At 42.8% G+C, this 11,714-nt stretch overlaps 1 protein-coding gene across 1 annotated transcript in view; it reads left to right on the forward strand.

Moving 5' to 3' along the window:
• lsm3 (LSM3 homolog, U6 small nuclear RNA and mRNA degradation associated) overlaps positions 1–11,082 on the forward strand; it is a 55,000-nt gene extending 43,918 nt beyond the window's left edge. Inside the window, exons 3-4 of the mRNA XM_069936245.1 lie at positions 6,285–6,380; positions 10,805–11,082. Of these exons, the coding sequence (XP_069792346.1) occupies positions 6,285–6,380; positions 10,805–10,885 (177 nt within the window). The 3' untranslated portion in view covers positions 10,886–11,082. The remainder of the gene's footprint in view (positions 1–6,284; positions 6,381–10,804) is intronic.
• The last annotated feature ends 632 nt before the right edge of the window (positions 11,083–11,714 follow it).

Consider the following 11,714-nt stretch of genomic DNA (forward strand, 5'->3'; position numbering starts at 1 on the left):
AGAGTGGTTAAACAGCTGACATAAGGGACTTGGTTAAATACTTCAGTTAAATTTGCAGGGTGAGTGAGACAACTGGGAAAGATTTTTCAGAGCTGACACAGACCTGAAGGACCATTTTTTGTCTTCTATGGTTTTGCACTCCCCTTTTTATGCTCCCATTTGGAGGCCATGCTCCAAATTATCCTTGGAGAAATGCAAATGCTGCAGATGTGGATTGAGTTCAAGAGTTGTGAGGTAATGTTCCACCTCTATAAAACTGGATAGACCACATTTGGAATATTGGGTTCAGTTCTGGTTGCCTCATTACAGGAAGGGTGTGGAATCTATGGAGAGGCTGCACAGGACATTTAGCAGAATTTTTTTTTTAGATTGGAGAACATGCCTAATGAGGCGAGGTTAACAGAGTTTCTTTGGCAAGTTTCTTTTCTCTTTGGAGCGAAGGAGGAGGAGAGGTGATGTAATACACCTCTACAAGATCATGAGAGACTATAGATAGGGTGGACAGCCAGCACCTTTTTCCCAGGGTGGCGGTAGCAAACACCAGAGGACATCTGTACAAGGTGAGGGGAGGAAAGTTAAGAGGAGACGTCAGGGTTAAGATTTTTTGAACAGAGTCATGGGTGGAATGCATTAGGGGTGGTAATGGAGGCTTGAACAATAAGGACGTTTAAGAGACTCTTAGGCCCATGGTACAAGTAAAATGTTGGGTTATGGGTGTAAGGAAGGGTAGGTTTAGTTTGTTGACTAAGTTTATGTCAGTTGGCATAAATCATGGACTGAAGGACCTGTACTGTAATGTTTTATGGATGGAAACAATCAAACCAGATGGGGGATGGGGGATATTTAAAATTAGAAAAATCCATATTCATGCCATAAGATTTAAGACTGTCTGGAAGTGTATATGATGCTTTGTTCCTCAAGTTTATGTTTGGCCTCATCTGCTAATGTCAGTATAGCTATAGATGGGGGAGCAGAAATGGTTGGCTACAGGAAGCTCCAGTTGAGAACGGTGAGCAGAGCGCAGGTGAAGTGGTCCCCAACCTGGATCTGGTCTCGCAGTGTAGATCAGGTCGGATGATGTGCACGTAAAGCACTGCTCACTTTCTGCGGTCACAAGGTGGTGGAAGGGAAGAGAGGACCAGAGAGTATTAAAGAGAAGCAGATAGGGGTAGCAAGAGGAATGTGTGGGATTGCTCTGAAGTTGGTGGAAGTGTCAGAAAATAATATATTGAATGCGGTGACTAGTGGGATGGAAAACGAGGACCAGAGCCCAGTTCTGTTTGTTGGGTAGATGGAGTAAGATCAAAAGCATGAGAAATGCCTGACCACCCTTTGGGCACTTGCCACTGTAATTCCAGAAAGTGCAAAATTTGTCCCCACATCTCCCCCCTGCCCCCTCTCTCACCTGCATCCAGGGCCACAGACAGACCTTCCAGGTGAGGCAGACCTGCATATCCTCCAACACGATCTAATGCTTTCAGGGAACTCAGTGTGGCTTCCTCCATTGTCGGCGAGATCAAACGGAGATTGGATAATACAAGTCATGGATGAAACTTGAAGAGTCATTTCAACTTCCCATGCATAGATCTATAGTTGTCAGGATAAGGCCAAACATAAAGTTGATGACAGGACATCACATTTCTCCTGGACAAAATTAAACCCAATGGCATGAACATTGATTTTTCTCATTTTAGGTGGTCTCACCCCCATCTGGTTCTATTGTTTTCATCTCTCTACCAACTCCTGTACTTACCCCCTTTTACAAGCCCAGAGGACTCCAAAACCCAGCTGCAATAGAAATTCACCAAGACAATGGTTACTTAAACAGAAGTTGCTTTTAATTTTATTTAAGCTTAATAACAAGATCAAACTTTAACTTATTACTATTAACTTAAACCCCTTCTAATTTTAAGTCCTGTGTATGTAATGGATATATGTTCAGGAAATTTCTTTGTTTCACAGTCCAAGTTCACTGGTATCAGGCTATTCTTAGAATTTAATATTTATGAATCTTCACCAGGCTCTGATGCTTAAAGGTAAGTGGTTACTGCTCAGGAAAGTTCTTGCTGGTTTCAGAGAGATATTTGTTGCTCGTTGGACATAGACAAACTGATTTCCTCCAATCAGTCACTTCACTGTCTTGCCAAAGAAACTTGCCCCATCATGGGTTTTCCAAATGATAATCTTTTCTTCCAGGCCACCACAGAGTTCCTTTTGTTTCCCTTATTTCAGGAGAAACACTCCAGTCAGCCATTTCCTCTCGTAAGGACTACAAGGGTTTTGAACAGGCTGTACTCAGAACTCACAACCCATCTTCAAAATGGGGTCTTTCAACAAGCTGTCAGCTTGTTATTTTGCAGTCTCAACTGCTCCTGCAGAACTGACCTCACTCTCTCTCTCTCTCTCTCTCTCTCAAGAATCCTGTTGATTTTTCCTCTCTTTGCTTGTGAAAAAAATCTTAAAACCTCTCCCAAGGCTCCAAACCCAATCTTTATAATATTTATAAGATCCTGGACTTTATTGCCCATACACAATAGATCAGCATTCTTCATTGCTTCTGCAAAGCCAACCAGAGCCTCTATGCTAAGCTTCAGCAAAGCTCTAGCATTTTAAATGCGAGGTCTTTTGTGGTGTTACTGTTTGTGAAGTGACCTACACTAAACCCCCACCCCTCTAATTTTTCTTATCCCCACCTTCCCAGTGCCTCCCCCTCTTACCTCTGTACCCCTTCCACTTTTATATATGCAATATCACCTCCTTTCCTTTAGTAGATAAAGAGCACCAACCCAAAATGTTGACTATTTCTACCCATGATGCTGTGTGACCTGAGTTCCTCCACCAAAATTTGCTCCACATCCTCATTGATTCCTTCATGCAAACTGATGAGAGAATAAGCCCTGACCTCACCATATAAAGTTGCACTCTTCCACCGTCATTCAAGTTAAACAAGGAAGTCTGCAGATGCTGCCGTGGAGTACAACACACCAACATAATGGATACGGTGTAACTGTGGAGTTTCTCCAGCATATTTGTGTATTGCATGCAAGGTTCTTTGATGTGGATCACTTGGAGAAACTTCTCAAACAGGACCAAAAAAAATCTATAACTGTCTTCAAATTACCTGTGCAGGCTTTGGCAAAATGAACAATTGAGAATCTTGCACCTGCCGCCAAGAGGGGACCCGAGGGCCATAGCACATTTAAGTAAAACCATTGATTTCACCTCATGTAACATAATTTTTTTTAAAATTTAGTTGGTAGAAGTATAGAAGAAACCAAAACTTGACTGTTTCACAGGAAAGCGGGCCAATAAACTTTGAGCTAAGTCCTAAGGGGGACATAACCAAAAAAAACCTTGAGCATAGCTGATCTAGAGCAAGCACACCCAAAGCACTGGAGAGGCACCACCACTATTATCTCTTCAAAATCCATTGGCATGATAAACGCACCAGTTCAGACATTCCAGCATCAAGTTTCTCATTGCCCTCAAGTCATATGTGATGGGAAAGCCATATTATCTGCATGGCTGCCACCAGGCACCTGAAACAGGCAGAAAATGTGCTTTGGGGGCATCCTCTAAATTTCCTTGATGGCACTGGCTCCTGGAATCTTTAATCTAAGAAGGCATCAAACACTTTGTGTCTCTGGGAGTACACAGACAGTGAATGGAGTCATGACAGTCCTAACCACGCATTTACCCACCTTGTCAAGCTCCACCTGCCTTACCCTGGCAGTGTTTACACAGGACTAATAGGTCTGTCGCAGAAGCAAATGATCCTTAAGTCTAAGTGACTGTGAAAGAAGCATTAGTGTGATGCTATTACAGCACTCGAATCCGGCACTGATTGCAAGGAGTTTGTACGTTCTCCCCTTGGCCTGTGTTGGTTTTCCCTGAGTGTTTTTCCCACCCTCAAAAAAACATATGGGGCTGTAGGTTAATTTGGGTGTAATTGGATGGCACGGGTTTAAATTACTAGAATCAACTTCCACAGTGGTGTGAATACATTTTTTAAATTTAACACTGCATAATTTTGAAACGCCATTTTTTTTGCACTCAGGGAGCCAAAAAGAGTTTCCTTGTTCAGGATCACCACTGTTCTGGTACAGTATTGGGTGGAGGGTGTAAATTGGAATCCCAGGTCATCAGTTCAAAAACTACTGCCCCCTCTCCTATAGCTGGAAGTTGAGATGTTTCTGTAAATCAGTTGTCTGATTTATTGGAACCTGATCTCATAAATTAGGAACAAAGCTGCTAGTTTTATGTTTTGGATGAGAAAACAATGTTGTTTCTCGCATTGGTTTTGAACACCAGAGTCCCACATGACTTGGTCACTGGATGATGTTGCCCGATTTATAACTCTTGGAAAAAGCTGTGTTGGAGGCCAGGAGCACATCTAATTTGACTGCCATTTCCTGTGTGGGTTGATTTTTGTTGAAAGCTTTTCAGAAGACGATACGCCCAAAGTCTCAGCTTGCAGGAGAAAACTGCCAACAGAAAAAGCAAGGTCTCTCCCATTAGAACATCGAATTCCAGAGGGAGAAGGAGTTTAAAGTTGCCTTAATAAACATGCAATGTAATAGCGGTGATGGAATGAGTAAATTAAATGTCTATGTTTAGGAAAGAACATTGCCTGCAAAAGGAAATGATTTAGTGAAGTGTAGCCACTGTTGCAGTGTGGTAAATGCAGCAACTAATTTTCAAACACAGATCCTATCAACAGCTAATGAATTATCAGCAAAATAATCACGTTTAAAATCAAAGTTCAGATTTATTGCCAGAGTCCATACATGACATCATATACAACCCTGAGATTCTTTCTTCTGGGCCAGGCAGAATTACTACTTATCAGTAGTACTCAAGAAAAGATAGAAGTACAAAAGAGAAATGTAAAGAAATGTGCAAAACAGAAAAAAAAATTCAGTAATAAATAATGTGCAAAGTAAGTCCTTAAATGAGTCTTTCAGCCTGTTTGTCTGATGGCGGAAGGGTGGAAAGTGATGTTGTTTGAGGATTTTCCTTCTGAAAGGAACTGGTTCAATGTCTTTTTTGAATTGTTTGTTATCACGAGTATTGAGATGTGGTGAAAAATGTTGTTTTACGTGCTATCCAGGGAAGTCGACCTGCACATAGTGCAAGAATTCAAACAAAAGTGTGGGGTATAGTTTTATGGAGAAAAGTAGTTAAACAGTGTGAGGCCTCATCTTAAGCAAATGAGGTTTTTCCAGGAGTCATTTGTACAATTCTTCCGTGCTGCAGCTGGACGGGTACATAAGGAAGAAAAATTACATTGAAGTTTGTTCGTCATCTGATTGTACATGTGCAACACATACAACCGGACAAAGCAGTGTGTACCTGGATATGGTGTACACATACAAACACACAGTACACAACTGACATGTATACAAGTGATCCAAAATAAATATATGGACAAATAATTTATGGGTTTCTAGTATAAACAATATGCTGTGAGACAAAAAAGGATACCACTTTTAAAAATTTACAACACGGTAGATGGCAAATCTGGCCATTGAAATCCATGCCACTCAATTACACCCAATTGACCTACTGCCCCCTATGTTTTTTGGAGAGTGGGAGGAAACTGAGGCACCGGGGAAAACACACGCAGGTCACGGGGAGAACGTATAAACTCCTTACAATGGGGGATTCGATCCTTGGTCACTGGCGCAAACCGCAATCCTGTTCACAGTTCTGGTTAGTGCAAAAGAAAGCAGTGTTTCAGAAGTGCAGGTAGGTCTTTTGGTGATTAGGGTGGTTCAGGGAGGTTCAAGAGTCTCCTAACTGTGGGGAGGAGGGGGTGGGGAGACGAACTATTCTTTCTGCAGGAAGTTTCTAGCAGCAATGTTATAGTTTCTTGGAAAGGTACCAGAACCCGTAACTCCAGCTTACTCTTCTCCTTGAAGTGTTATTAATTAGCCATCTATGGTGTGGCATGTTGAGTTGAGTGAAGCAGGAGAGGGGATAATTGGATCCGACCAATCTGTGTTCTTTTATCATTTTCCTAATATATTTGTTTGTGTTCACATTTGTCACCAAGCCACGATAGCACCCACCTGCTTGTGTTGGTGATCAAGCATCTTCTCAGCAGATGCCTGTGATTGCAATGTGTCAGACAAATGTACACAGTTATCCACCATCATGCACGTGGGCGTTGTATTTTATAATGCACAGGTTCTCAGGCGTAGGCAGATATAATGAGGTGCAAAATCTGTCATTGTTCTTGAGATTACAAGAAATAATTTGAAATGTGCTTTTTGTAATCACAGGCATATGATCAGCATTTGAATATGATTTTGGGTGATGTCGAAGAGACTGTCACAACCGTGGAAATTGATGAGGAAACCTATGAAGAGATTTACAAAGTAAGTAAGATGCATCTTGTATTCATGATCTTGTCTTGGATTTTCTGCCATCTATTGTGGCAGGTTAGGGTCTCATCGGGAAGCTTAGAGTTGGGCAGTACATTTTTCTACTTCCATCCCTCTCCAAGCAGTTTGTCTCCAATCTCGGCATCAGAGGGAAAGATGTGGCTGCTCAGGCTGCCCCTCTCCATCCAGTGGAGAAGCAAGGGGCAGGATATAGACTGTCGTCACTTCTTTTGGACCCTTGTGCAGTTCTTGCTGAATGCCAGCATCTCCTTGTTACTAAACAGAAGTGGCTTGTTATTGAGAAGAGAGGAGTAAAATATGCAAGTCTGAAAACATTGTGATTGAAGTTAAAAACACAATGCTGGAGGAACTCAGCAGCTCAAACAATGTACTTTATTGAGCAAAGATAAAGAGCCTGTTTCCGTGCTGTAAACGGTTATATGGTTATGGTTATTTGTTTGGGCGCCTGCCTACATTTTGTTCATACCTTGATCAAGCCTGAAATGTTGGTTATGTATCTTTATTATATAAAGTTTACTGTGTGATCTGTTGAGTTTCTCCAGCTTTGTGTGTTTTTACTGTTTAGTGGCTTGTTACTACCTCCATGTAGAAAACGTGTTTATTTGTGTCTCATTCTGAGGGGGCTTGACAAGGTACATTTGAATTAAGAACAAGAGCACATCACTATCCTGTGAGTCTGCTCTACCCTCAAGACCATGACTGATTTAATTGTAACCTCAACTCCATACCCTTGACTACTTTCACACCCTTGCTTATCCAGAACCTACCTAACCTTGAAAAGAAAACTCAAGCTTCTTTGATGCTAATAACCATCTGAGAGGAAAAAAATCAGCTTATTTGTCTTAAAAGGATGACCTCTTGTTTGTAAATAGAACCCCCTAATTCTTTTTCTCCAAGAGGAATATCTCTGCATCCAGCCTGTCAAGTACTCTCAGTTGAGTCTTTTAATCTTCTAAGCTTCAGCAGACACAACCCAAACTTGTCCAATATTTCTTCACAAAATAAACTGCTCACCCTAGGTGAAGAAACTTGAATGGTGGACCATTTATTTTGGGAATGTGACCCTTCATTTTATTTTGAATGTTGAAAGGCAGAGACAGTAGACGTTGAAAGATTGTTTTGCATGATGGGAGAATCTAAGACAGTGGTTGTCGACCTTTTCTCCCCACACACATACCACCCTTGAGTAATCCCTTAAGGGATGCCATATGGGATGCACCTATGTCATAGGTGCTCCGTGGTGAGTAAGGGATTAATTAAGGTGGTATGTGAGGGTAGGGGGGAGGCTGTGAACCACTGTACTAAGGGGTGGTAATAGAACCATAGATCACTTCACAGAAAACAGGCCATTTGGTCCTTCTCGTCTGTGCTGAAACATTACTCTGGTTGTCTCACTGACTTGCGCCCATTCCATAACCCTCCAGACCTCTCCCATCCATTTACCTATCCAATTTATTCTTAAAGCTGGAGTGAGCCTACATTTACCATGTCAGATGGCAGCTCGTTCCACACTCCTACCACTCTGAGTGAAGAAGTTCCCCCTAAACATTTCCCCTTTCACCCTAAAGCCTTGTTCTCTTCAATTTATCTCTCTTAATTTAAGTGGAAAGAGCCCACTCTCTCTCTCTCTACCCCTCATAATTTTGTAAACTATCAAATCTCCCCTCATTTTTCTTCACTCCATGGAATAAAGACCAAACCTGTTTAATCTTTCCCTGTAACTCAACTCATGAAGACCCAGCAACATCCTAGTAAATCTTCTCTGCACTCTTTCAATCTTGCTGAATACCTTACTATAGTTTGGCGACCAGAGCTGCACACAATACTCCAAATTTGACCTCACCAATGTCTTATACAACCTTACCATAACATCCAACTCCTGTACTTCAATACTTTGATTTATGAAGGCCAAGTTGCCAAAGCTTTCTTCACAACCCTGTCTATCTGCGACACCACTTTCAGGCAATTATGTATCTGTATTCCCAGATCCCTTTTTTCTCCACACTCCTCAGTGCTCTACCATTTACTGTGTACTTCCTAACTATGTTTGCCCTTCCAAAATGCAATATCTCGCTCTTTTCTGCATTAAATTCCATCTGCCATTTTCTAGCCCATTTTTCTAGTTGGTCCTGATCCCTCTGCAAGCTTTGAAAGCCTTCCTCATTGTCCACAACGCCTCCAATCTTCGTGCCATCAGCAATCTTGCTGATCCAATTCACTACATTATCATCCACATCATTGATAGACAAAAAACAACAATGGTCCCTACACAGATCCCTGAGGTACACCACTAGTCACAGGCCTCCAGTCTGAGAAGCAATTATTCACTACCACTCTCTGGCTTCTACCATCCAGCCATTGTTGAATGCATTTCACTACTTCAACATGAAAACCTAGTGTCTGAACCTTCCTGACTACCCTCCCATGTGGGGCCTTGTCAAAGACCTTAGTAACGTCCATGTAGACAACATCCACAGCCTTTCCTTCATCTGTTTTCTTGGAAACCTCAAAAACTTTTAAGATTGGTTAAACACGACCTGCCACGCAGAAAGACATGCCGACTATCCTTAATCCAAATACTTGTATATCCTTTCTCTTAGAACACCCTCCAATAAGTTACCTACTACTGACGTCAGGTTCACAGGCCTGTAATTTCCTGGTTTACTTTTGGAGCCATTTTTAAACAATGGAACAACATGAGCTGCTCTAATATAATATCAAAATAAGAGTGGCTCTCAAGATCTGGGATAGGAGAAAGATTTTCATTGTGGACCGTGATTCTAAGTTGATGAATTTTATTCTCGGCTGTTTGATTCGAGAACACTTGTATAAGGGAGACATGGGGGGTTGAAAAGGCAAAGGATCAGTTCTGTTCTTACTGAATGCTGGAACAGAAGTGACTCATCAGAATTTCACTCTGTGTGGCTCAGAATCTAAAGGAAATGATGAAGCAATCAATTCTCCTTCTGACCTTGAATATTCCAACAGAGATCTGGCAATTTCTGTAGCGAGAGATCTTCCCCAACCCAATCCCCACTGTTGTTTGCAGCTGAGAGAGATTTCAGGGAGTGTGATGTCGTCATCGAGCTGGCTGAGCAGCAGAAAACATTTTTGAATGTCTTCAGGCTGTCCCTCTGCTGAAAAAGGGTGTTTGTAATGACAAGCCGCTGTTCTGTGTAGAGCTCCAACAGGAGGCGCCCGTTGTCGTTGCACTTGCCGACACCATGCTTGCCCAGGATTCCTGGCCAGGTTTCTGAGTCTTTGCCAACGCGAGCGTTGGAGTCGCCAAGGATGACAACCTCGTCGGCTGTAGGGGTGCGTTGAATGTGGTCGCGCAGATCAGTGTAGAACTTGTCCTTTTCTGCTGGTTTCGCCTGGAGGGTTGGAGCATAGACACTGATGAGGGTGATGCGACGCTTGTTTTGAAGGGGGAGTCGCATGGACATGATCCGTTCCGAGTGGCCTGTCGGGAGGTTTTCGAGTTTGGAGGCAATGGAGTTCTTGACCATGAAGCCTACACCAGATAGGCGTCGTTCATCCATAGGCTTGCCAGACCAGTAGAGTGTGTAGCCTGCGCCGCGTTCTTGGAGGCTGCCTACATCTGCAAGGCGGACTTCACTGAGAGCGGCCATGTCGATGTCAAGTCTGAGGAGTTCATGTGCGATGAGGGCAGACCGACGTTCAGGTCGGTGGCTGTCAGCCTTGTCTAGCATGGTTCTGATGTTCCAGCATGCGAGCTTGAGTTTGTGAGCATCTTTTGAGGGGGAGGACGTGGACCTGTCCTCAGGCCTGCGCAAAGGAGCTTTTAGGTGGAGTGCAGTGTGCGCAGTACTGGCCCCAGTGCAGCGTTTCTAAATAAGGACCCATGTATTAAAATCAAAGCTGAAGGATCATAAGCATTTTTTACAGAGAAACTGATGCTGGTGTTTTTATTTGGGGCCTTGCACTGTGGGATTGAAATCTAAATTAGACTGGCATAACTGAGCTTACAGTTTCAGGAAATTCAAGTCAGTTCTCGTGATTTGCCTGGATTACAGTGAAGGGTGCAAACAGCAGAGCCTGTGAAGGAACACTGAATCGCTGCTGATCAGAGGGAGTACAAGTGACCTCGCGTTACCTGTAGCACTGGCTCAACCATTGGCCTACATGTATGAAAGCTGGCTTTCAACAGTGCTGCAGGATGTGGAGTCTCACTCATGGTTTTGTTTGATCAAGCCTTGTCACAAATAATGGTGCTGTCAAACTATAGCAATGCATAGCTGTGGAGGTAATGTTGCAACTAGGCAGATAAATACCATCTGGCAAATAGTCTCAACAGTTTAGTCCACTATCAAAATGAACTCAGGATTGTTTTCATCAAAATATCTTATCCGTGATCTTTTCCTTTCTCTCCCCAGTCCACCAAGAGAAATATCCCAATGCTGTTTGTCCGTGGGGATGGTGTGGTTCTTGTGGCTCCACCACTGAGAGTCGTTTAACCCCAACCAAACTGAACAATATGGACTGAGCTTCAAACATGTGATTATGATTTTCATTTCATTCACACATTGTTTTTATAGAACATATTTCAAAGTCACATTGCACAAGGCTGATGCCTGCAGTTTATTTTTTTTTAAGTTTGTACTCTTGAGAGAAGTAAATAGTTTGTTTGATTTAATAAAGATTGTGCCTCACATTCTGTGCCTCAAATTTCAATCTGGAGCTGACATTGGCTGCAGATAACATCTATTTAACATTGCACCCTTGTCTTCATGTGGCTCTCTGTGATTATTTCCATCATAATTTACAACCCCCAAGGAATCAAACCATTCCCAATGATCAGAAAGGAACTGTTCACTCTGCTTCTGTCAATTTTACTAGAAAATGATGGTTCCCGTACATGGCCAATAAATACGGGATCACAACAAAATTCGGTGTCGATTAGTCATTGGTGTGTGATTCATATTTCAGATAGTGCTGATCTGGCATACATGTTTTTTTTTTCCTTGAGCTTTTCCAAGTTGCCTAAGCGTTGCACTTAGGCAATTTGAGGTTCATATGTCTGGGAAATGTGTGTGTGGGGGACGGGGTTGTGTGTGAGAGAGACGGGGTAGGGGTTTGTGTGAGAGAGACGGGGTAGGGGTTTGTGTGAGAGAGATGGGGCAGGGGTTTGTGTGAGAGAGACGGGGCAGGGGTTTGTGTGAGAGAGACGGGGCAGGGGTTTGTGTGAGAGAGACGGGGCAGGGGTTTGTGTGAGAGAGACGGGGCAGGGGTTTGTGTGAGAGAGACGGGGTAGGGGTTTGTGTGAGAGACGGGGTAGGGGTTTGT

The sequence above is a fragment of the Narcine bancroftii genome, chromosome 5 (genome assembly GCF_036971445.1).
Source record: "Narcine bancroftii isolate sNarBan1 chromosome 5, sNarBan1.hap1, whole genome shotgun sequence".
Lineage (NCBI taxonomy): Eukaryota > Metazoa > Chordata > Chondrichthyes > Torpediniformes > Narcinidae > Narcine > Narcine bancroftii.